The sequence below is a fragment of the Myotis nattereri genome (genome assembly GCF_964212035.1).
Source record: "Myotis nattereri genome assembly, chromosome: 16".
Lineage (NCBI taxonomy): Eukaryota > Metazoa > Chordata > Mammalia > Chiroptera > Vespertilionidae > Myotis > Myotis nattereri.
This window is the reverse complement of record NC_138091.1, coordinates 17383762-17409787: the sequence shown is the minus strand read 5'-3', so window position 1 is coordinate 17409787 and position 26026 is coordinate 17383762. Positions and strand designations below refer to the sequence as shown.

Below are 26026 nucleotides of genomic sequence, written 5' to 3'. Positions count from 1 at the left end.
AAATTCTGAGGGAAGTTAATTTCCCATCCAGGAGTCTATTTCTAGGCAAATTACCAATCAAATGTGAGTTGAATAATGACTTTTTCAAACATGCAAGATATCAAAAAATGCACCTCTTAAGCACTCTTCCTCAGGAATCTTCTGGAATAGATGCACCTGCAGGCTCCATGTGCACTGGCTGCACAATAAACAAATATGTAAGTACTATCTCACTAACCATTATCCTAAAAATTCACTGATAAACCACCATTCCTCACATAGGCCCGTGAATTGTGTGATACATTTTTAATCGAGTTGTTTATATAGATAAAAGGCCTGCAAAAATTATTTGCTTTAGACCCTATACATCCTAGGAAGAGTCCTAACTAATCAAAGCAACAGACTTTTACAATAATGAGCACACAAGGATTTAAGAATTAAGAGGTCATAAGAGATCAACCAAAGGACTTGTATGCATGCATATTAGCATAACCAATGGAAACAGACACTGGGGCAGTGGGGGCTTGCCCTCAGGGGTGAGAGTGGCAGTGGGAGGGGGTCAATGGGGAAAAAGGAGACATATGTAATACTTTAAAGAATGAAGAAGTCATAAGACTTGGGAGTGGATTCATCAGAGTGATAAGGACAAAAGGTTACACTAAGGGTCAGAGAATGGGTGGCAGCAATATGAATCAAGCTCATGACACTTCCCGGGCTAGTTCACCCATTCCCCTCCTTGAACTTTAGCCCCACACTTATAAAGCAGGGATAAGATCCACTCTGTGTTTTGTAAGATTAAAATAGACACATTCATTCTCTTCTCTTCTCTTCTCTCTCTCTCTCTCTCTCTCTCTCACACACACACACACACACACACACACACACACACACACACACCTGGATTGTCAGCCAATTGCCAATTGTTTTTTGGAGATGGGGGTGGCAGTGTATGAATCTTAAGAAAGTCAATCTCTGTGTGGTTTTTTTCATTTTACAGACATTAATAAAAAAAACAGTGATGCCTGGGAATTAACTTTGAAGATCGTTTATTTATGTTGGTAAAGTACAACAGGCCTATGACTATTTACAAAACATCCCAAGAGCCACTTTGGTTTTGGAAAGCCAGGAAGCAGAGCAGAGGAAAGATGAGACTGAGAGATAAGTTGTTTTACATAATAAACTGAGAATAATACTGACTTTCCTCAAGTACACCATTAGTGGGGAGGGGAGAGAGGGAGGGAGGGAGAGGTGAGACAGCCTGGGAATAAGCAAAAAGAAGGTAAGGTAAGATATTTCCACAACAAGGAACCTGTGGGTTGGACAGGGGGGTACTGGGGAGTCAGGTAGGCCACAGAGACATTTCTGGTGGCAGGAATGATTTCAAAAAATGTTAAGAATATAGATGGCTAATATGAATCCTTACAGATGATCCTGTCTTTGTTTAAAATTTTGATATTTTGTTCATCATGACTATTTATCTTGATTACTGGGTTTTTGTGGGGCCCCTTAAGTGTTGCACCTGAGGTTAAGTACCACTCACCTCACCCCAGTCCCTGCCCTGGTTATTACCTCTTCAGACCTTCAGTACAAGTCTGCTAGGTGGAAGACCTTTGGGTTAGTGATAGCTTTTAAAAATGGTTCAACACAGGATGGAGCAAGAAAGCCATCTACAGTAGACATACATAAAAATTGTCTAAAGTCAATGTGAACAAGGAATTTGAATAATGTACGATTACACGGTAAACATTAGAAAGAGAAAGATAAACAGTTTGGGATGGTTAGAGGGTGCTGGCAAGGACCCCAGAGAAGCAATGGAATTTCTCTATCCTCTGTACCCTCTGCTGGGCCGCACAACACACTTGTCCTTCAGTCTTTACTTCTCAAAAATGGAGTGAGAAGCCCAAGGTGCTGTGGGCCCGGCCCGGCAGTTCAGTCCTAAACAGAGAGGCCAAGAGCTGGATGTTGGATCCCTGAGGAGAGGAGATTCCGGTGGGGCTGGAGGGAGTGACCAGGATTAACCTCTCAACCCCTTTACACAAATGCTGAGAAAGCCAGCTTCAGAACAAGTAAACCCAAGTCATCGAGAGATGCCAATATCCTGGCAAGGGGATTTAAGAGGCTTATCTTGACACCATGTTTGCTAATGCAAATTGGCTACGAACAAGAATGAAACGTGGAGTCCATACCTCCTCCACCAGTGAAGTTGGGAAGGCAAGACCAAGGCACAGAGCCTCTGGTCCCTGTTCCACTACTTGTTCTGGATGAATCCAACCTTCCATTTTTCTTGTGTCAGCAACCAAGAGTGAGTACTGCTAGGGAAATCACCCCTGAGCCATGTTTCTCTACCTCTTCCCCCATTATTGCCCCTACAAAGCCTGGAAGACATGTTTTTCCTAATCGCTCTCTGTCCTGACTCCATGAAACTTTAATCTGTTTATGTGCATGGCCCTTTGGAAGGCCACCAACCACTGTAATAACTAAGACGTTGTTGCCCCCACTGTGAGAGTGCACAACCTGAGGCCAGTTCCTTCACATTTTCCAGGTTTTATCTCCTCCCTCAGGGCCTTCTCCTGCATCCCAGCCTCTCCCTCTCACTGGCTCTGCTGCTCACCCACCTCCAGCTACAGCCCTCTCTTTGTTCCCTTCTGGCCTTATTTCTTCAAAGGCAGGTCGCACTCTGGTCTGCATTCTGCCTCCATCTCTCTACTGAACCTGTTCTCCATAATTTCACAAATGAATTGTCTCCCGCACACGCATACTCTTTCAGCCAGCAATTCCATGTAACAGAACTTTTAGCAGCACTTGCCTAGGAGATGGCAAAACTGAGTGCTGGTGTTCACAACTGTTTCCAGCAAGCCGGAGATGTTAACCATGAATATCGAGTAACGGTGGTATGCCTAAATCAGGGGTGGGCAAGCTTTTTGACTAGAGGGCCACAATGGGTTCTTAAACTGGACCGGAGGCCCGAACAAAAGCATGGATGGAGTGTTTGTGTGAACTAATATAAATTCAAAGTAAACATCATTACATAAAAGGGTACGGTCTTTTTTTTTTTTTTTTTTTTAGTTTTATTCATTTTAAACGGACTGGATCTGGCCGGCGGGCCATAGTTTGCCCACGGCTGGCCTAAATTCTTAATGGACCTAGGACTTGGTTCAACCGACTGTATACAATCCAGCCTGTGTAGTCAATGCAGCCTGCCTGTCCATGGAATAAGCTTTCAACTTTAATTAGTGTAAACATTATAAACACCCCCTTTAAAAATCCTTGACTTACTCCTCTCCATGACAACTCAGCCAATGACTTTTCTGGTGTATTCCTCTGTCTTAAAAGTAAAGAAAGCTGTGTTGTTTTTCTTTTATTTGTTTGTTTTACTTTGTTCCTGGGTGTGTTTTTTATTCTGGTAGCCTTTTATCCTTTGCACCCTTTCCTTGGGCTCTAACCCAGAGAAGTGAAACCGTCAAGTTCCTAAGGATGTAGGTACAAACACGCCCTTTGTAGCATTAGCACAGGTCATACGAGTGGAAACCACTGAATGCTCATCAACAGAGGAATGGCTGGGTGCACTGGGGAGCACCATGCAGCCATTTAAAAGAATGAGTCAGATGCATAACTATTGAGCTGCAGAGGTTTCCAAGAGATCTATCTCTTGAGTGAGAAAAGCAAGCTTCCGGAAAATGTATACAGTGCAGCACAACTCTTTTTTTAAACAACCAAAGTCAACCGCTCCTAGAAGTGTATTCATGATTGAAGATGCACCTATGAATCCACAGACTCTTGAGCAGACTCGTTGGGTTTGGCTCAAGAAAGCAGATTTACCTTGCCCTGGCTTACCCCAGCCAGCAGTCATATTCACTGTGAGCCAAAAGCTTACAATGACTAAAACCAAGAAGATCTACATTAGGGACCTAGAAGGGGCTTCATCTGGTTGCTGGGTGGGTGACAAAGCCTGAGCCCTGAATCATCTTTCTAATGTGAACAAAGTCCCTAACCAGCACTGGCCCCCTCCTGTCCCCCGGTTTCTTCCCCTGAGTGCCATGAAGGACCAGGAAATAGCTGGGGTTGAGTGGGATTAAGACAAGAGGGAAGGAGAAAGAAGTGGAACTTCGTGCCTACTGTTCACATATAATTTTTTAGACTTCTTTTTTTGTTTTTTAAATATTTATTGTTGAAAGTATTACATTGGTCCTCCTTTTCCCCCCATTAACCTCTTCCAGCCAGGCCCTCACCACCCCATTGTCTGTGTCCATGGGCTATGCATATATGCATACAAGTTCATTGGTTGATCTCTTAGAATTCTGGTAGAGGAAGCAGGCACCATGGTCAGTAAAACGAGGCCATCTATATATATAAAAGCCTAAGCGGCTGTTTGACCGGTAGCTATGATGCACACTGAGCACCAGGGGGCAGACACTCAATGCACAGGCAGAGAAACATGGAATAGACTAATGAATCTCAGAGGGAGCGAGGAGGGTGGGAAGAGATTACCAAAGATCTTATATACATACTAGAGGCCCGGTGCACAGATTCGTGCACCAGTGGGGTCCCTTGGCCTGGCCTGTGCCCTCTCGCAATCTGGGACCTCTCAGGAGATGTTGACCTCTCGGTAGATGTTGGAGAGCTGATTTCGGCCCGATCCCTGGGGCCAGGCCGAGGGATCCCACCAGTGCACAAATCTGTGCACCGGGCCTCTAGTTATAAATATTTACCTGGAATATAATGAAGACCAAAAGGCTGCATTCACCTGGAAAGGGCAAAGTTCATGAGAACCGTCCATGTATCCTGGGCAGTGACTCCATACTGCACCCTAATACCGGGACCCCTAACCCTTCCTGCACCCATTATGAAGGTTGGACAAAGGAGGCTCTCACTGCCTGCCTCTGTTAGGCCTCCTCCAATATCTGGTGCAACTAGGACCCTAATGCCAGGATGCTTGCAGCCAGGTTCAGGGAGAGGCGGGCAGCAAGTCTCTGAGCTGTTGCTTTTCCAGCTTCTAGGCAGCCTGGCAACCTCTGGTCATTTATTGAAGGACGGGGCTCAGATGCGGTAGAAATCAGGAACTGAAGACTTTCAGGTCCATAAGGGGTCTAGCAGCCCAGCAAAGCCTCCCAGGCTGGCCTTCCCATGGTCCCGGTCCAGAAAAAGGGAAACTTTCCCCTCCGGAAGGGGAAGGCCCACTCACCCCCTCTATCAACCAGCTCTCCAAAAGGCCTGGAGGCCTGGGGAGTGTCCTCATCCTTGCTCCCTCCCACCTGGAGGCTCTTGGCCCCAGGCCTCGCCAGGAGGGTCAGAGACGCTCTGCCACATCCATCCTCTGGGCCTCACCCGGGCCAAGGGCCCCTTTATCTTCCCACAGCAGCTCGAACCAGTAGGCGCTGCCCTTCCCCAGGCTGCTGGCAGGTTGGGGCTCGTCTGGGGCGGAGACTGGGGAGCGCCTGAAAGTAGCGAAGGGGGCGGCACCCAGACCCATCTTTAAAGACCCAAACTGCCTTAGGGCACCCAGACTCACGCCGGCGGCCCTGAGCGGCTCCCCCTCGCCATGGGCCGCTACCGCGTCCGCGTGGCCACCGGCGCCTGGCTCTTCTCCGGGTCGCACAACCGCGTGCAGCTGCGGCTGGTCGGGGAGCGCGGGGAGGCGGAGCTGGAGCTGGAGCTGCGGCCGGCGCGGGGCCAGGTCAGCGGGGGCAGCGGGGACCCCAACCCCCGCCGGGCTCACGGCAGGAGGTGGGGGGGGGGGCGGCGAGTAACCGCGCGAACGCACCCATTGGGAGTCCCAGGAGTTGGGACGCCAGCCCCTAAGCGGGGAGAGGGTCGGGCTGGGCTCAACCCCTTTCTCCCTCCCCCACCGACCGTGGTCCCCGCAGCCTCCACCACTTTCCCAGTTGACCCCAGGCCAGTGTCGTGGGGTCAGTGGTCAAAGGGAAGGGCCTCCGAGAGCGCGGGCGCGGTGAGAGCTCGGTTAGTGGACGGGGTAGTGATGGTGCTCAGCGTTCAAGACCCTCAGGGCCTCGCCCCGCCTCCCTGTCCTCCCGGTGCGATGGGCGTCTGAGACCCACCGCGCGGGTGTTGGGAGGAGCAATGCTGTCCCCGGAGGCCTCGTTACCGGCTCCACAGAGGACCCCGCACCCCAGTAAACGTCCTCTCCCGGGTCCCCGCTCCTAAGCCTCACCGGGTTCTGTCCCCACAGGCGGAGGAGTTCGAACAGGACGTTCCCCAGGACTTGGGGCCACTGCAGTTCGTGAAGTTGCGCAAACACCACTCCCTGGTGGACGACGCCTGGTTCTGCGACCGCATCACCGTGCAGGGCCCAGGAGCCAAAGAGGAGGCCGCCTTCCCCTGCTACCGCTGGGTGCAGGGCGAGGGCGAGCTGACCCTGCCCGAGGGCACCGGTGAGGGGCCGCCTCGGGGAAGAGGGTGCAGGGCGTAGGGAGTAGTGGAGGTGGAGGATGGGGCTGGGGAGGAGGGAGGATTGCACTGAGGATGGTCCTAGAGGCTTGAAAAAGTGCGTGCTCAGGAGGTTAAGGGTGGCCCAGGCAGGCAATGAGGGGAAATTTACACATAGAATTAAAAAGGCTGGAAGTGGGCCTGGACGGGGAAGTGAGTGATGTGTAGATCCCACCTCCCAAGGATGTGAGCAGAGGGAATGGGAGGTGCAGCCACGCTGGGAAACAGAAGAGCCAAAGTAAAGCGGAAAGGAATCTCCGTGTGACTGGGAACAAGTCAGGGCAGGGACAGGTAAGGCTAGCACATGGGACACCTGAGAGGAGGCAGGGAAGGGGAGCAATAAATGATGTGACAACATGGAAAGACACCTGTGAGGGCAGGGAGCACAATGACGTGTTGGAATGAACGAGGACAGCAAATATTGAATTACTGTGGTAAATAAGAGACAGGAACACAGAGACAAATGGGGGTGAAACAGGTAAGGCTGGAAACATTACGTACCTGACTTTGACACAGGTGAGTATAAGTACTGATAAGAGGAAGAAGTCAGTAAACACGGACTTCAATAGAAAGTCTAGGGAAGATGAAGTCAGGTAAAGAAAGCAAACAGCTTTTGAGAACAGCTGAAGGTGTGGCAGGTGAGATGCAAGAAGTGAAAATTCAGCAAAGCAATATGTAGTAGGAAAACAGGTGTGGGCATAGGGGTGACTAAGATTTAATCACCTTGCCCTAGCCAGTTTGCTCAGTGGATAGACCCTTGACCGGAATCGGCCTGCGGACCTAAGGATCTGGGGTTTGATTCCAGTCAGGAGCACAGGCCTTCATTGCAGGCTCCTCCTCGGCCCAGGTCCTGGTCAGGACTCGTGCAGGAGACAGCCAATTAATTTGTTTCTCTCATATCGGTGTTTCTCTCTGTCTTTCCCTCTCTCTTCCACTCTCCCTGAAAATCAATGGAAAAATATCCTCAGGTGAAGATTTAAAAACAAAAAAAAAGATTTTGTCACCTTAATTCAGGTGATTTATCCAACCATAGATATTGATGAAATCGGATCAGGTAGGGAAAGATGGATTAAGGGATAAGAAAATGGTGGCAAACATGACACTTTGGTCTCAAGGCAAGAGATGAGGGCTGAGATAGGAGTGCAAAGTTGGGATAAATGTGTTTGGGGAATCAATGAACTGAGGAACAGCCAGAGATAAAAGCAACAGAGCACAACTGAACACATGGACTACGATACAAAAAGGACGGTGAGGACATACAGAGCACAGGACCACGCAAAACTGTGTGGCCAATTGTCTTCATGTCTCCCCAGCCCGCCTGGCAGGAGACAATGCATCGGATGTGTTCCAGAAACATCGAGAGAAGGAACTGAAGGAAAGACAGCAAGTATACTGGTGACCGCCCACCCATATTAGGCCCCAAGTTTCACCCTCCCCCCGACCCTGCCCACATCACTGACCTGAACCTTGTCCCCATGTCCTAGCTGGGCCACCTGGAAGGAAGGCTTACCCCTGACTATAGCTGCAGGCAGTGAGGACGATCTACCTCCAAATGTGAGATTCCACGAGAAGAAGAGGCTGGACTTTGACTGGACACTGAAGGCGGGGTGAGGAAAAGCCTGGAGCTCAGAGCAGACTAAGGGCTGGGAGGCCCAAGAATGGTGGTAAATAGTGAGGGGCTGAGGAGTCAGCAAATGGGCTCATGCCTCAATGCCTGTCCTAGGGCACTGGAGATGGTCCTCAAGCGTGTGTACACCCTCCTGAGCTCTTGGAACCATCTGGAGGATTTTGATCAGATCTTCTGGGGCCAGAAGAGCTCCCTGGCTGGTCAGTGATTCCCCCAGGTGCCTATAAACCTGTGATGGCCCCTTTTGATGACCCAACCTTCACACTCCATAGTCCCCAATAAGGCCTTGCCAGATGAGACGTCATCTCAGAGAGGGGCTGGATACAGGGCAGTCATATGCCTGAATCACTGGGGTAGAGCCTAGAGGAGGGTTGTGGTGAATATCTCCTCCTTTTGGGCTGGTAAACCCACAATACAGTATACAGATGATGTATTATAAAATTATACACCTGAAACTTACATAATTTTGTTAACCAATGTCACCCCAATAAATTCAATTTTTTTAAAAAAGAATATCCTCCTCCTACCCTCCACCCTTACCCCACAGAGAAGGTTCATCAGCGCTGGCAGGATGATGAGCTTTTTGGCTACCAGTTCCTCAATGGCGCCAACCCCATGCTGTTGAGACGCTCCACCTCTCTGCCCTCCAGGCTGCTGCTGCCCACAGGGATGGAGGAGCTTCAGGCCCAGTTGGAGAAAGAACTCCAGGTATCTCCTCCCACCCTACACTGTTCTCTCCTTGTCTGTGTGGGGAGAAGTGGTGAAGAGGAGGAACCAAAAGTGAGTCTGGGAAGGGAGGCTGTGGTAACCCTTGTCCTTGGGTGAGGAGTCCTGTGCTGGAACAAAACCCAGAGATGACAAAACATGTAGGAGAAACTATGAGGAACTCCCAGCATGGACGTCCAAGGTGCATGCAGGTGGGGCCAGACATGTTAACTGGGACAAACACATTCCCAGTGTTCATGGGCAGCAAGAAAGGTGAAGAATGCACTGTCAGCCCAGCAGTGTGGCTCAGTGGTTGAGCATTGACCTATGAACCAGGAGCATAGGGTTCAAATCCTGGTCAGGGCACATGCCCACTTAGCAGGCTTGCTCCCCAGTAGGCGGCATGCAGGAAGCAACCAATCAATGATTCTCATCATTGATGTTTCTCTTTCTCTCTCTCCCTCTCCCTTCCTCTCTGAAATCAATAAAAGTGTATTTAAAAAAAAAAATGCACTGTCAGGTGGGGGGAATTGAGGAGGTTTCCTGGAGGAGGAAGCTGGATACAGGAAAGATGAGCTGGATGTAAGGCAGACGAACAAAGCAGGATGTGAGCATGTCCATGTGCATGTGTCTGGGTTCCGTGGCAATGGCAGTCAGGGAACCTCTGTGCATTACCTGGCAGAGGAGGTGAGATTTGGACAGCGAGTGAAAGAGCGTTTGCTGAGCTGATGGGCGCCCAACGCAGGGAGCAGAGCGCTAGGGGACGTTGGGGAAGGGGCAGAGCCTTCTTGACATGGGAGAGTTTGCAATGCCTACAATGCAAACTGGACTGAGAGGCCAGGTACTAGACCCGGACCTGCACAAGCCATCAACCCGCACTAGGTTGTTTCTTCGTTTATTTAAAATGAGATGCTCTGGTTCTGCCAATAGGCTCTGGTACTAATATAAGATGATGGCAAGACACTAGATAGATGTCTTTATTTTTTAATTAAATTTATTGGAGTGATGTTGGTTAATAAAATTAAGTATCTTTAAATGTCTTCCCCCCCTTTGCCCTGTCCCTGCAGATTTTGAATTCTAACGATGGGTATGTTCATCTTTTCCCCAGAAAGGTTCCCTGTTTGAGGCTGACTTCATCCTACTGGATGGAATTCCAGCCAATGTGATCCGAGAAGAGCAGCAGTACCTGGCCGCCCCCCTTGTCATGCTGAAGATGGAACCCAGTGGGAAGCTGCTGCCCATGGTCATCCAGGTGAGGCACCGGGGCATCCTCCTCCCAACACTGCTCTCTGTTCATCCCAGCCTCTGCTCCCAGGGACCCAGCCCCCTGGCTCTTGGTTCCCAAATTCCATCTCACACAGTGAGACATGTCCTCAAGTCAGTCTTTGCTTGCAGCCTGGTTTTCCCTGACTCACCCAACTGGAAGTACCTGTTCAAGAGTCATCATGGCCTCTTGGAGTTCTCACCCTGTACTCAGTGGTTCTCAAACTTTAGTGTGCGTTAGAACCACCTGAAGGGCCAGTTAAAACACAGGTTCTGGGTCCACCACCAGATTTTCTGATTCAGTAGATCTCGGATGGGGACTGAGAACTTGCCTTGCTAACACGTTCCAAAGTCATGCTGATGCTGCTAGTTTGGGAACACACTTTGAGAATCACTATTTACTCTCTCCGTAGCCTTGACTCTAAATACACATTGTTTCCCGAATATCTTTTCTCCCAAAATTCTCAACTTTCAGCAAACACTGTCAATTATCTAACATATCCAGCTTCTCCTTTTCAATCCCCCACCCTAACTCAGAACCTCACCACAGTTCTCCCAACACTGTTAGAATCTCCTTACTGGGCTCCTGCTTCTGACTCTCCCGCATTCAACCTGACCATCATGGCACTCATATGGCCGCACAGCCAGTGAGAGGCAGGGTGGAAGGGCCCTCGTTCCTCCTACTAGATTATAACTTCCTGGAAAAGAATAACCTTACTTAGTCCTCTGTTTCCCCGGGAATGGTGACCATATTATCCTTCATAAAGTGGAAGTTCAATAAATATTCAATTTCTTTTTCCCAGATCCAGCCTCCCAACCCCAGCTCCCCCACCCCATCACTGTTCCTGCCTTCGGATCCTCCACTTGCCTGGCTCCTGGCAAAGATCTGGGTCCGAAATTCAGATTTCCAACTGCACCAGCTCCAATACCATCTGCTGAACACTCATCTGGTGGGTGAAGTCATCGCTGTCGCCACCATGAGGTGCCTCCCAGGACTGCACCCTGTCTTCAAGGTAAATCCTCTACCCTCCATGTCCCATCTTGCTCAGACCCAAGAGAGGAAATGGCCAGTATCACATGATACTGCAGCAGCAAAAAATGTTTACATCCATTTGTGAAAGAAGGAGGGAAGAAAAGGAAGACTGTGTCAATATTTTAAGACTTGCGTTTTAATTGCATCAAGTCACCTAATGTTTCTTCAGGACATGTTATAAGGGAATCCTCTGAAATTCCAGAGACCTGACCATCTAGCAATGACCTGGAGTATTGCTGGACAATTGTTAGTAAAACAAAACCCTTGCTCCTGTCCTAGGAGATTTATTGCTTATCCAGGAAGACAAGTGATGCCCACAAGAACCAGAGAAAAATATCTGGAACTAGAATTTGAAATCACAAGAGACAGCCTATAAACACTATAGTATTGACGGAGAATGTCCCACCCCAACTGAGGAGTCTGCTGTAGAAATGGATCAAAAGGCAAGGAGAACGCCCCAGTAGGTTACTTTATACATGCCCAGGAAATAGGTGGAGAAAGATACGCAAAGTAGTTACAGGAATGACAAAAAAAATCAAAGACTTGGAGGAAACAGCAGGTGCACATGACTTCAAATAAGACCGAAGAGAGAAAGGTCACAGGTCTAAGCTGTAACACCTAAGAATCTACAGGATGGGTGGGTTGTAATTTTATAAAAGAGTAACTCAGTATCTACTGCCAGGCAAAGGGAAACAAAATAGGACTTGTGCTTGTTTGAAAGTATTCTCAAAATCTTTTTTATTGTTGTTGTTGCTAATCCTCACCTGAGGATATTTTTCCATTGATTTCTAGAAACAGTGGAAGGGAAGGGGAAAAGACAGAGAGAAACATAGATGTGAGAGAGACAAATGGATTGGTTGTACACACCTGGGGCCGGGGATGGGGCCTAAACCGAGGTACATGCTCTTGACCAGAATCAAACCCAGGACCCCTCAGTCCACAGGCCGACGCTCTATCCACTGAGCCAAACCGGTTTCGGCCTCTGCCATGTTCTTTATACCTAAAGTGTCATCAAGATTTTGAGAATAGCCCTAGCCAGTTTGGCTCAGTGGATAGAGCGTCAGCCTGCGGACTGAAAGGTCCCAGGTTCGATTCGGTCAGGGGCATGTACCTGGGTTTCAGGCATATCCCCGGTGGGAGATGTGCAGGAGGCAGCTGATTGATGTTTCTCTCTCATCGGTGTTTCTGGCTCTCTATCTCTCTCCCTTCTTCTCTGTAAAAAATCAATAAAATAAATTTAAAAAAAAAAAAAAGAACATGGCAGAGAAGGGACAATACTGATACAAGCTTATGAACCAGAGCAAAGCTTTGGCTCTTCTGTTTCCCCAAAACAGCAAAGTCATGAGAGAAAGCCAGTTTGGAAGCAAACACAAGTTGTTTAGTGTCAGGTCCACAAAGTTTGAAATGTTGGCAAGATATGCAAATGAGTATCTGGGTAAGGAGAACTGAACTGTGTTTTAAGCTGGGGATTTACACCCTGACCCTCAAACCTGCCCAGTAGTAGCTACGGCCTCAGTGAGTCTGGGGTAACATAGACGAGATGGAATCTGTGCGATTAATAGACTCTTGGATTTTACTGACCTCATGGTGCTCCTGCATCACAATTTGCTGCTCACCCCCCTTTACCAGTTCACCCCTCTCCACACCTCCATCCACTCACCAGAACAGCTTCATCTCCTGGCAAACCACCGAGCTGTTATCAGGACACACAGGAGACGGAACCTGTAACGCAGGCAGGCTCTGGATTCAGACTGCCAGCATCTACTCCTGAATCCTGGCCTCAGAACTGACCGGAGGCTTGCTTCAGTGTCCTCATCTCTAAATGAGGACAACAGGAGCGCCACCGTGGGTTGTTGAAGGATAAAACGACATAACAATGTAACACGGGCTGAAAGCTAGAAAAACCTTTCGTTCTTGCAATTGCGATTATTATTACTCTTATTAGAAATCGATTGTCCTCAGGTATCTTCTCTCCTCATGTGGACTTTGGACTTTCTATGACAACTCAACCTCTTTCATCAACTTTCTGAAAAGTTTCAGACGGTGAGCTGCTTTGACATCTTGACACCAGAGGTATCACATTCCCTGTGTCCAGCATCAACTCAGATACCAACACTACAGAAGACCTGTGTATAAACTGGGTGGAAATGAACACAAAATAGTCTGAGATAAAAAGAAATGTACATCCTCATGTAGCCTTAACACCTCAGGAAAGCTATTCTTTAGAAAAGCTATTAAAAATAACTGCCTAAGGGGATGGTGCAGCCCCCATGTTGCTTCAGTAGGTACCTTAGAATGCCTCCTTTTATTCTGAGTAAAGGTATTCACCCCCTAAAAGCCAACTGTGAAGCGACCAGAAGAGTGTGGCTTTGATGATGAGTAAAGAGGAAATTATGAGCTATGAGGATGCAAATGATAGAAATATAAAAGAAAATCAAAAGGGGACGATTCTTTCAAGTCGAACACTCAAGATGGAAATAATGAAGATAAATGACAACAGCTGAGACCTGAGGACTTCTGTGTGTACTAAACCCTCTTCATACGTCACTCACCTAAGCATCACCACTGCCTCTTAAGATAAGAAACCCTATTATCACCCCCTGTTGGCAGATGAGGTGACAGATAGGGGATAAGACAGATTATTATTAGAGGGTCCAGTGCCTTGGGCAAGGATCAGAGTGTAGATTGGAACCCAGGTAGGTCTAGCTCCAGAGCCTGACTCACAGGGGAGTAAAGAGCATGAGAATGAGTGACCAGAGAAGTAGGAGACCAGCCTGCAAAGGCACTAGCAAGCAGGAAAGCATCAAGAGGACAGGAGGCCACCATGCTGAGCGCCACTCCCTGATACAGAAGGGCCCAAGCACGTCCTCCATAAACCACTCCTCCAACCTTCTCCATCCAGCTCCTGATCCCACACACCCGCTACACCATAGAGATCAACACACGGGCAAGGACCCAACTCATCTCAGAGGGAGGTGTGTTTGATAAGGTAAGGGGGTAATGGAATGTGGGGCCGCCTAACTGCTGTCATGTTCAGGATCCCAGACCAACTGGTGTGAATGCCCTGACCCCTTAAACCCAGGAGCCTGTCCCTTTATACCCATGTCTTTAAATGTGAGAACCCCATATCGGAACCTCTTGTATACTATGCCCTGTCTTCTTCCTCAAGGCCTCTCATCTCTCTTGTCCCAGGCTGTGAGCACCGGTGGAGGCGGCCATGTGCAGTTGATCCGTCGGGCCATGGCTCAGCTGACCTACCGCTCCCTCTGTCCTCCTGACGATCTGGCTGACCGAGGCCTGCTGGGCATCCCAAGTGCCCTCTATGCCCATGATGCTTTACGGCTCTGGGAGATCATTGCTCGGTGGGTCAGAGTGGGAGCTGAGAAATGACAATGAAAATGGGGCTTTGGCCTGAGATCATCATGGGACAAAAGGAACATGAAACAAGAAGGTCCAGACGGGAGGAGCAGAGGACTCGATGCTGGGAGAGACGAGGGACAGTGAGGAGACAGCGAGTAGGGTCTGATAAGGAAGAGACTAGGATGGGGGGAGACAGCCTCCCCTGGATGGGGAGACTGGGGGATCTGGAGAAATCAGGGTTTTTGTTCCAACTGTGTCCATTTTGTCTATCAACCATGTATGGAGAATTTCTACAAGTGACCAAATTTCATTCCTTTCCACACTAATGTCTCAAAAGATAAGTCTTGAAAGTTCTACACTCAGACATAGTAAGAGTGTGTTGGACAGAGGCCACAGAAAAGGAGTAGAGGTCAGAGGCTAGAGCCTTGTACTCTCAAGGAGCTCAGCTCCCTTCTCCTCTGGGCAGGTACGTGGAAGGGATCATCCACCTCTTCTACCACGGGGATGACGTCGTGAGAGGGGACCCTGAGCTGCAGGCCTGGTGTCGGGAGATCACGGAGGTGGGGCTGTGCCAGGCCCAGGACCGAGGTGAGATCCCTCCCCAGAGAAGGAAGCTCCTCAGACCCTGCCCAGAGCCCCTTGTCAGCCTTGCCCTTCTGGGGACATGATCCCAACCCTTCATTCCCCTCTCATCCTCCACACATGAAGCATCTGGATCTCATTCCCACCTCCTAAGTCTCAGGACAATCCTAGGAACTCAAAGATTAGCCTCCTCAAAAACCCTGGCCATCAACTTTTATGTCCTTCCCCCTTGTCTAGTCACAGATGACCCCAACCTGCCACAGCATGGGCCCAGTGGGTCCAGAACCACAGCCAGTGGGGGATCTGACCAGGCCCTACTGGGGCTCACATCTCTCTTCATAATGTCTATTTTCCTGCCTGAGGATATTTATTTTTTTTATTGATTTTTTTTTTTTTTACAGAGAGGAAGGGAGAGGGATAGAGAGTTAGAAATATCAATGAGAAACATCGATCAGCTGCCTCCTGCACACCGCCTACTGAGGATGTGCCCGCAACCAAGGTACATGCCCTTGACCGGAATCAAACCTGGGACCCTTCAGTCCGCAGGCTGACGCTCTATCCACTGAGTCAAACTGGTTAGGGCCTGCCTGAGGATATGAATGGGAAGATTTTCCCACCAAATCCCACAATGACCCACTCTGGTTTTCCTTTCTTATCCTGTCTGCTACTGTCCAGCACACACAGAGGGTCCAGGCATACTGCACACTTTACCACAGTGCACAGTCATTCTAGGTGCAAGCTCAGTACTGTACATGCTTTGGCTCAAACCTAAACTCAGTTCCCTGTCCCTTAGTGCTCACATTCCTTTGCCAATCTGTCCTCCCCCCACACCTGCTAGGACTAGCCACTGGCTTAAGATCTAGTCATTAGCTTTAGCATACCCGAATCACATTGAACTGCTGGGGAAGAAATTGCCTTTCTTGAGCTCTCCTAGGCTCATCCTCGTCTCTCTAGCACACGTGGACCAACCTGGACTGCTTCAAATCGTCCTTCAGTCCCTGCTCCTCACACTTCACACCAGCATCTCTGCCTCTGTAGGACACCTACAGACAGTTACTGGGGAGCCACTGTGGTCAGACCCAGGAGATGCAGTGAGCAATAAGTCAACACCTGCGCTTTGGAGGGGCCTCTCCCTGCGGAATCTGAGGCTGCACCATCCCCACCCTCCCAGGACCAAACTCTCTAGGACATCTCAGTACCATCCCTTAGGCTCCACATGCCCCCAAGTCTCTACTTCCTCTTCCTGGCCATCTTTTCCCCAACTAGTACCAACTGCATTTGGAAAATACAACCTCCACATGTTAACTTTAACCTCCAACTAACGGCCTCTCAGTCTCTCTCCCTCAGTTCTCATAGCTAACTTTTCCCTAATTTTCCCAACAGACTTGTAGAGGAAACATGTTAAGATTAAAAACTGTCAGAAATTAGCAGTCAGGATCCCAAGTTCAAGGTCAGCCTCTGCCTTTTCCCAACTGTGTCTGTCTTATCTATAAAAGGAGAGTGATTATACTTGTTCCACTTAACTGATACGATTATTGGGTGGCCTGGGATAACCTTTGTAGAAAGCCTCTCTTGGCTGTGACACTAGAAATCATGACTTCTCTTATTCCTCACATTATAATTGGGAAGAGGGGGGAGCAACCGTAAATTCTTAACCATTTTTTAAGGCAGGGATATTTGATCACTTAACGCTTTCAGCCCCCAACCCTTCCATAATGACAATAATTATTATTTATTAAGCAGTTATAGCAATATTTGATACAGTATCTCATTTAGAAGGTAAGTATCATCCACACTTTATAGGTGAAAAAATTGAGGTCAGAGAGTTAATTGGCTTAAGATATCCAAACTGGATTGCTTGAGCCTGAACTGAAACTAATGTCTGATGCAAATATATTTGAATAAATGAACCAACACCCATCAATTCTAAAATGCAGACATCAACCTTTATTTCTCTCCTCTCATGCTGTGGCCTCTAAATCCTGTTCCTTTCCTCCCCAGGTTTCCCTGTCTCCTTCCAGTCTCTGAATCAGCTCTGCCATTTCCTTACCATGTGTGTGTTCACGTGCACAGCCCAGCATGGGGCCATCAACAAGGGCCAGGTATGGACAGATGAAAGCCCAGGTCCTGAAAGCAAGTGGATACCCAAGGGAGAGATAGGGGTTCAAACCCTAAGTGCCAGGATCCTAGGGTTGTACTTTCTTTCCCCAGCTGGACTGGTATGCCTGGGTGCCTAATGCCCCATGCACAATGCGAATGCCCCCACCCACCACCAAGGAAGATGTGACAATGGACACAGTGATGGGCTCACTCCCTGATGTCCAACAGGCCTGTCTTCAAATGACCATCACATGGCATCTGGGTCGACGCCAGCCAGACATGGTAAGTGAGGACTCTGGGGAAGAGAAATGATTATGGAAGGGGAACATCAGAGTGAGGGGCTAGGCTCTAGGTCAGTGATGGCGAACCTATGACACGCGTGTCAGAGGTGACACGGGAACTCATTTTTTTGGTTGATTTTTCTTTGTTAAATGGCATTTAAATATATAAAATAAATATCAAAAATATAGGTCTTTGTTTTACTATGGTTGCAAATATCAAAAAATGTCTATATGTGACATGAGTTAAGTTAGGGTTTTTCAAAATGCTGACACGCCGAGCTCAAAAGGTTCGCCATCACTGCTCTAGGTGCTTCTGCCTTCAAACTAGAAACTGACTGATCCTTTGTTCGTTCTTAGGTTCCTCTGGGGCATCACAAAGAGCAGTATTTCTCGGGCTCCAAGACCAAAGCTGTACTAAACCAATTCCATACAGATCTGGAAAACTGGGAGAGGGAAATGACAGCCCGCAATGAGCAGCTTGACCTTGCCTACGAATACTTAAAGCCCAGCAACATAGAGAACAGTATCACTATCTGAGCTCTATGGTGCCCCCACCTGGAAAACTTCAGCTCTCCAAAATAAATTCTCTACATCAGTAGCCCACTGGCCCAGGCAGGGTGGTGGTGGTGGGGAGAGTGGGGTGCTAGGAGGGAGGGGGAGGCAGCAAACCTTTTCTGTAAAAAGCCAAATAAAAATTGTATGGTTTGTAGGCCACACAGACTCTGTCACTACTCAACTCCTATTGTAGCAAATGGGACAATATGAAACTGAACGAGTGTGAATGTGTTCCAATAAAACTTTATTCATGCTCAGTGAAAGGTGAACTTCACGTGTCACAAAATATTCTTTTGCTTTACATTTAAAAATACAAAAACAAAACAAAACTAACACCCCTGTGCTTTGCGAGAGACGTGCACAGGCTGCAGGCTGAATGTGGCCCTCAGGGGCAGTACCTGGACAAGGCTGCCTGATCTGGCCTGAGGCACTGACCCTACTTGCAAACATCCAGAGAATGCTCTCAGGGGTGGGTGGGGAGATTTCTTGGAGAAATGAACTACTTCAACTAATTCTCCTTTCCCTGGAGCTAGACTTCATGGTTGGTGGGCAACTTAAAAATTCCTGATTCTGTTCTTTCCCAACTTTCCCTCCACCGCTATTCACACACCTACCCCCAAAAGTCCTGGAATACGACAGGTGCTCCTAGAGCAGACTAAAATCTTTTGGTTTCCTGCCTAACCGGTTTGGCTCAGTGGATAGAGCGTCGGCCTGTGGACTGAAAGGTCCCGGGTTCGATTCCAGTCAGGGGCATGTACCTGGGTTGCGGGCACATCCCCAGTGGGAGGTGTGCAGGAGGCAGCTGATCGATGTTTCTCTCTCATCGATGTTTCTAACTCTCTATCTCTCTCCCTTCCTCTCTGTAAAAAAATCAATAAAATATATTTAAAAAAATAAAATCTTTTGGTTTCCTTCCCCAAATAGTCTCAAACAAAAGAGACATGAAATTCATGTCTCAAGACCATTTCCCAGTCCCTTTAGTACACTGCAGTCACTACCTGTGATCCAGGTTCTATGTTCTCCCTCATTACCCTTTTCAGAACAATATGCACAAAATAAGTGAAAACGTACCACAAAATTATGCTAACCACAGTTTGTTTATCGTGGGTTCAGAATGGCCCCTCTCAATCATGCTTTGATCACTGTCTTCACTAGACTGGGGACGAGCTCAGAACAGAACTGTGTTCTTCAAACATGCATTTTTACAAACCTGCCTCTGACCAGTGAAGTATACAAGCTTTTTCTTTGGAGTGAATGACTTCCTCATATTTTTAAAGTCGTGTCCCCTTACCGTATTCAAAGAGCCTATCATCCGTTTCCTTAGTTTGCAGTAGGGAAGCAAAGTGATGTTTTGTGTATTATTTCTTTCTCCAGTACATTTAGCAGGACCACTCACCTTCACAACCTACCCACAGTCTACTTTCCCTCGGCTTTCCCTGACGCCCATATTTTTCCTGGATGTGGCATCCAAAACTTCTTAGTATTCCATGTTTGGTAGCAAACGTCACTCAAGTATTCCCAATGCCCAGAAGGCTCCGCAATTTGGAAGCGTTCTGGCCGCACCCGTCCGCTCGACCTCAGGAAGGGTCTCATGTCCTTGTCCTGCGCCGGAATATCGCTTTTTAAGGGTAGGAGTGCGCGGGGAAACGGGCGTCCTCTCTCGTCGTGAATTTCTATGTCCCCCACAGGAGAGATGCCACCCAAAAGTACAGCATCTGAGGGGGCAAGTCCGTTCCAATCCCCCGCTACCGAGAGCCCACCTCCAAGGTGACCAGACGCTCCGCGATCCTAGACGCCTTCCCCAAAAACCAGCCGCTGGGGGCTCCTCGTCATGTGACCTGCCAAACCGGATCACGTGACGTTCCGGCTCCTTCCATTGCAACCTGGAGGGGGGGGACCAAGAAACGTTAGGCACTTGCCCTTCCCATACTCGCGCCCCGGATACATGGGTCGGTGAGGGACTCCAGGGAGCGGCGTGGTGTCCGAGCCGCCTTTGGCCACCAACGCCTGGAGGACAGCCCCAGCCGCCCGGTGTCCTCCGCCCGGCGCCCCCCCCCGCGCGCCAAGGTTGGGCCCGAGGCCACGCCCCTCGGCCGGCCGCCAGCCTGCAGTCCGCGGCGCTAGCCCCCGAGTCCGGCCGCCTCTCACCGCTCCGGCGTCTCGGCATTCCCTTCACCGCCTCTCCGCTCGGCCCCGATCTCGGCGACCCCCGACTTCCGTCTTCATGGTGTCGCTTCTGTGCTGTGGGCCCAAGCTGGCCGCCTGCGGCATCGTCCTCAGCGCCTGGGGAGTGATCATGTTGGTGAGGGGCCGGCCTGCGAGGACTGGAGAGGACCTGGGGGCCGGGTGTGGGGGTGTTGGGAGGCTGGGAGGCTCCAGGCCTTAGAAAGCAGCAGCAGGTGGGGTGTGTGTGTCGGGGGGGTGTCGTCTTTGGGTAACAAGACAGAACTGAGATTGAGAAATAGGGAACTAGAGTGGGGCGGGCCGTGGAGGAGGGAGCTGGGAGGGGAGTCCGGGCTGGTAAATCTGGTAAGAGGAGGACGCGCTGGGCTCCTGAGAGATGCCTAAACCGAATTTCGCTCCCGACATGTGTAGCTGGGGCCTTGTTTGCCCAGGACTCTGCCCGCCCCACTCCAGGAGCCGATCCCCCCGGATCCCTTCTGCCCTGTCCCGTGATAATGACGCCTCTGAAGAGGGGAATGGCCCGGGTTGCTGGGTTGCTCACCGTTTCGGCCCTGTCCCCAGCCCAGGCGTCTCGGTCACCGCCTCATGCCCTGTTCCGGGCGACTGAGTGCGACTCTGGCAACAGCGACCTCCATTCCCAGCGCATTCTGTTCATTCCCAACCCCAGATGTTGTGGCAACATGAGACGTGGAAGGGGTTTAGGGAGTGACCCGCGCAGATGCCTGAGGTCAAAACCTACCCGTTCCGTTTCAGATAATGCTCGGGATCTTTTTTAACGTCCATTCGGCCGTGCTCATTGAGGACGTTCCCTTCACGGAGAAAGATTTTGAGTAAGTGGCGAGTGGGAGAGGCTGGGGGAGGGGAGAGGGCGGAGCCTGTGGCGGGGGGTTTCAGGAGGCCGGATGCCTGGGGCCCAGTGCCTCGGACAGCGGGTGCGGAGAACTGCCCTCTTTAGCGTACAGTTTGTTTTGGTCTCGGCGGCCATCCTAAACCCGCCACTTTAGTTGTGGCTTCTTGACGTATTTTACTTGACTTTCCTGTGCCTCCGCCCCCCTCTGCAAATGGATGCTGTACTAGAACTCACCCCATAGGGTGACGAAGACTGAGTGAAGGTAATGCACGTGAAGGCACGTAGAACCCGTCCTAGCACGTGGTCAGTGCTCTGTGAGTGTGGGCCGCTGTTCCTGTTTCTGACACTTCTCTGCCTAATGCCCTCCCCTAGGAATGGCCCCCAGAACATATACGATCTTTACGAGCAAGTCAGCTACAACTGCTTCATCGCTGCGGGCCTTTACCTCCTCCTCGGAGGCTTCTCCTTCTGCCAAGTTCGGCTCAATAAGCGCAAGGAGTATATGGTGCGCTAGAGCGCGGCCGCATTCCCCCCCTTCGGCCCCCTCCCTCTTCTATTTAAAGACTCTCCCCACCCCCGACTGACCCTCATTCCGGGGCCCAGCCCCGGGGGAGGGAGGCTGGGGCTGGCTGTCCCTGTCCCTCCGGCCCCCTCGCCTTTTCCCAAACGACAATAAAGAGAAGCTGCTCTCTTAAGCCTAGAGTCTGTGCTTGGGTCGGGAGAGGCGGGCACTGGGGGCTGGATCCGGGCCTCGGAGTAGGCAGTCCCTACCCCTCGACGGAAGTGTAGTGGAGCCGGACCGGAAGGGGGGCGGTCCCTTCCACTCCCCTCCGCGCGCCGAGGCGGCCGAAGTAACCTGCTGGTGAGGCGCGGAGCGGCCGAGGTCGAGCCAATCAGCTGCGGGGAGGGGCGGGACTTCCTGCGCGGGTCGGAGCGCCGGATCGGCTGGCTCTCGGTGGTCCCGGCTCGCTGGCGGCGGCGGCGGCTGCGTCTCCGTGCCGGAGGCGCACGGACCATGACGTCAGCGTCCACAAAGGTTCGACCTCCCTGGCGGACAGCGCTCCCTGGCGGCCACGGGAGGGCGTCCCCGCCAGTCCGCTCGCGACTCTTCCGCCTGGGGTGGGGTTTGGGGGGCGGGAGGCCGGCGGGAAGCGAGCCTGGGGTGGGGCTAGGGGTCTGGGCGGGACGGCGCGGGGCTGTGCCGCGGCCCCCCGTCATGCTGCCCCACCCGCAGGTCGGAGAGATCTTCTCCGCGGCGGGTGCCGCCTTCACGAAGCTCGGGGAGCTGACGATGCAGCTGCATCCCGTGGCCGACTCTTCCCCCGCGGGGTACGTGAGCCCCGGCCTGGGACGCGGAGGCTGAGTGCGGACGCCAGGACTCGGACACTCTAGGGCAGGGACAGGTGTTCGCTCTAGTGGGCCTTTGTGCGGGTAGACATGCGTGAATGAACGACAGGGGACCCGCAGACCATAGGCCACCACCACTACCCACCCACCCGGCCTGGGGGATTCCCAGACGGCTGCAGACTGGCCAGGTGTCTGTCAGACCCCCCTACGCTTTGAATTGGTTTCCGTGGGCGGTTTACAGCAGCTATTTCACGATAACGGGGAACAGGCTTGCTGGTAATGTGGCGGCTGTTGCAATATGCTTGGGGGTCCTCGGGGTTCCCAAGGCATCTTAAGAGCTTTCTTTTCTTTTTTAAGGAGGATCTCTTTATGGATCTATGGGAGGGGCTCCAGGGATGGGGGGTGGGGGGGCTGGTTGCTGTGGAATGCATAGCCTGGGGGCTGGCTCCACACCCCTCCTCCTCCCACTATTCCCCTCTCCCCTCTGACAGTGCCAAGTGGACGGAGACGGAGATAGAGATGCTGAGGGCTGCTGTGAAGCGGTTTGGGGACGATCTTAATCACATCAGCTGTGTCATCAAGGAACGGACAGTGTGAGGGAGGGGCGGCTGGTAGAGAAAGAGGGGGGCGGGCAGCTTTCTTCCTCCGTACCCACTGTTCCATCTTTCTCAGAACTCCTAGCTCAACATCTTTCCCGCTTTGTTGCTAGTTTTCAGTTTTGCTAGCATCCCCATGAGGACTGGAAGATAAAAGAATTGTCACAATTGGTCAGAAGTTATTCAAACGCTACTGTAATCAGGACCTTCCAAGATTGCCCGAGACACCCAGTAATTGAATTTACATAGATCTTTTGAGACTCGATTGCTGTGTTTCCAGGGGTACTGTGATTCTGAACTAGTTTATCAGATTCTACCTGTAGATCACTGAGACTTACCTGTTTGCTTTTCACATCCATACTTCTCTCCCAAAAGAGAATTAGGAGATGGGCCCTTCCCACTACTCAGTTGAGGAAATTCACTCATTACACTCGTCTACCCTGAGTGAGTGAAAAGCTTCAGGAAGATGAGACCCTACCAAAGGATTGGGGCCCTAACTTGGACTCTTATCAGATTCCGAAGGGGCTCCCCAGTATCCTTCAGAGTGGCCCATTAGCCCTGCCCCAGCCCTCCCTACTCCCCTGAGCCTCTCTGATGATGACTCCCTAACCTCTCTCTTCTCTTCAGGGCTCAGATAAAGGCCACCGTGAAGCGCAAAGTGTATGAAGACTCCGGTGTCCCCCTTCCATCTGAGTCACCCAAGAAAGGGCTGAAGAAGGTGGCATCGGGTGTCTTGTCGCCGCCTCCAGCTGCCCCTCCACCAAGCAGCTCCAGTGTCCCTGAGGCTGGGGGTCCCCCCATAAAGAAACAGAAGGCTGGTGAGGGCTGTGGAGTTGCTGCCTAGGAGTTAAAATCCCATCTGAGGTTCAGTGAGAGCATTGGGCTTGGGTCAAAGAAGGACAGATCTCTTCCTCTCCCAGTGAAGGTTCCCAGAGTGGCGGGGGTGGGGGTAGGAGGGAGAGTCAGGGAGCCTAGAACCTAGCTTATGCCCCTCCCAGATGTGACCCTCAGTGCTCTGAACGACTCCGACGCCAACAGTGACCTGGTGGATGTTGAAGGGCTAGGAGAAACTCCTCCATCCAAGAAACTCAACTTCGACCAGGGTAGGAGTCCTCCTCCTCCCACACCAGCTGAAGGGGGTCGGGGAGGAAGTGTCATGTGAATAGGAGGGGAGGGTCTTGGCAGGAGTCCCCTCCCTTATCCAGGGGCTTCGGAAGAGAAGGTTCTCTCATACACAGCGCAGGTGCCTGGATCAGTAAAGAGCTGGGGGCGTTGGCGAGGCAGGAATTGCCTTGGAAACATACTTGGGGCTCGCTCCATCTCGGCCATTTCACTTCCTGTTCCAGACAGCCTGACCCTGGATTCTGGCCTTCTCGTGACCTCCGCTCAGCCTCCTCTGCTGTCTCGCTGAGCCTTCCACCTCTGACCCCTCTCACTGTTTACCCTGGACCTGTGGATCGCCTGGGACTCAGCAAGGCCTGCACGAGAGGGTCAAAGGACTGCTGGGGCTGCCCCCTTGCTGTTGTCGTATAAGCATCTGCCCCAAACCCTTTGATGTGCATCTGATGGACATTTTTATACAGAAAAAAATAAAGACTTCCCTCTCAGCTTGGTTCCTTCATTTGACATTATTGAAGGACAAGGGACCATTTCCTCTCTCCCTAGCCCCCAGGGACTCGGCCCCTCCTCGGCAGCTCTCACTGCCCTGCCTGGAGCAGCTCAGCCAATATTGGCAGACTCTTCCCAGTGCCAATATTTCTGTGCTGCTAGAGCCAGGGGAGCAGGGTGTGGGGAACAAAGACTCCACTTTGCTCTCTGAAGGCAAAACTGACTCCCAGGGTCCCTAGCAGGCAGTACTCCTGAGACTGCCCTGGGGAGTTTAGAGGGGTTGTTTCCCGTGCTTTCATAACCCCCTTCCCCGGACCCCCACCCCCAACCTCGCAGGAAAGCCCCAGATGTCTGTGTCGCTTCTCCAGGGTGGCCTCCTGGGCTCAGCGGTGCCTCCCCCACCCTCGCTCTAACACCACAGTGTGGTTTGGACGTGGCCACAGTGCCGTACAAACCACAGTGTGCTGCTGGGGCGGGAGCAGGACGGGTGGGTTGAGAGGAGGGGAGAATGAGACAGTGCTGGGAAGACCCCACTACCAAGAGCAGGGAGAGAGAGAAGGTATCAAAGGCAGCAAACATGGCCCCCAAGAATGGTTGGGGGGAACGAAACCAGGGCGAGGAGATGGGCAGGCAACTGGAGGGAGAGGGGCCTACGGGAGTCTCAGTATAACAAGACTGGAACCCTCTTCCCTCTGTAGAAACTGCTCGGGGATCCCTAGGGTGGGGTCAGAGGCGGAGGAATGGGAATGACACGGGGGCCAACAAACTCCCGAGTCACAGGGCAGGGACCCAAGGCTTCCTGTGTCCGATCCTCCCTCTCTGGGTCAGAACCCAAGAGAAAGCCAGGAGAGACAGGAGGCCCAGGCCAGCAGGGTTGGAGTTGGCAATCCAGAGGTGGTGGGGCCAGAGCGTGGCTGGGAGAGGGGGGCAGGCAGAGGGGGGCCGGAAGTGGCCCTGGGCCTGGGCTGCCTCAAGATGGAGGCCACAGGCAGGAAATGGAGGCTGGGGGTGGGGGTAGGGGGGGAAGGAGAGCAGCAGGGCCAGGAAGGGGCCATCTGGACCTGGGGGCCAGGTATCCAGCCCCCAGCTCTGCTTCCACACCCCATGGCCCCCCAGGACCCAAGTCCACCCAGCGCAACAGCCCCCACCCCCCGCCCGCCAGGCTCAGGAGTGGGCCCACCCCAGAAAGCCACGTTTCAGCCGAGACGGCCTCCCCACCCCCACCCGAGGCCTTCCCGCAGCCCTTCTCTCCTGTCCAGTATTTGATTTCTTAAAAGCACACCCCAGAAATCAACATCCAAGGGGCAAAATCCCTCCTGCAAATCAAAACAATGTCCTCTAAAACCCCAAAGTTACCCTTCCACCTCCCAGCCCACCCTTCACCACCCTACCTTTCGACACACCCCCCAAAACTCTTAGCAATAAAAAAGATCTAAGATGGTAGGTGTACGCAGGCTTTTTAGGCCCTGGGGGTGCCAGACCCCTCGGACACCCCTATCTCTCCTGCATCAA

General features: G+C 51.3%; 3 protein-coding genes across 8 annotated transcripts; all 3 read left to right on the top strand.

The window, feature by feature from the left end:
- Nucleotides 1-5518: 5518 nt before the first annotated feature.
- ALOX12 (arachidonate 12-lipoxygenase, 12S type) lies at nt 5519-19323 on the top strand (the record flags this gene model as incomplete). The annotated part of the gene is given in 15 exon segments (XM_081108920.1): nt 5519-5703; nt 6125-6146; nt 6149-6368; nt 7737-7818; nt 7908-8030; nt 8147-8250; nt 8598-8758; nt 9864-10007; nt 10822-11031; nt 13954-14040; nt 14244-14413; nt 14878-14999; nt 16995-17095; nt 17205-17375; nt 17732-19323. Coding segments are annotated over 15 exon segments (2082 nt in total). The 3' UTR covers nt 17912-19323.
- Nucleotides 19324-19855: 532 nt separating this feature from the next.
- Nucleotides 19856-21658, top strand: RNASEK (ribonuclease K). Its single transcript, XM_081110606.1, has 3 exons — nt 19856-20231; nt 20867-20943; nt 21336-21658. Exons 1-3 carry the CDS (start codon nt 20154-20156, stop codon nt 21475-21477), a joined length of 297 nt encoding a protein of 98 aa, XP_080966732.1. The 5' UTR covers nt 19856-20153; the 3' UTR covers nt 21478-21658.
- BACC1 (BPTF associated chromatin complex component 1) lies at nt 21658-24567 on the top strand. Of its 6 annotated transcripts, none has more exons than XM_081110600.1 (6): nt 21658-21999; nt 22198-22292; nt 22802-22903; nt 23534-23724; nt 23905-24009; nt 24253-24567. In XM_081110600.1, the coding sequence occupies exons 1-6, from the start codon at nt 21979-21981 to the stop codon at nt 24315-24317; spliced, it is 579 nt and encodes a 192-aa protein (XP_080966726.1). In that variant the 5' UTR covers nt 21658-21978; the 3' UTR covers nt 24318-24567. The 6 variants fall into 6 exon arrangements, with proteins under 6 accessions (XP_080966726.1, XP_080966727.1, XP_080966728.1 ...); XM_081110601.1 differs by having other exon boundaries at nt 21679-21999; nt 24257-24512; XM_081110602.1 differs by lacking the exon at nt 22802-22903 and having other exon boundaries at nt 21679-21999.
- The last annotated feature ends 1459 nt before the right edge of the window (nt 24568-26026 follow it).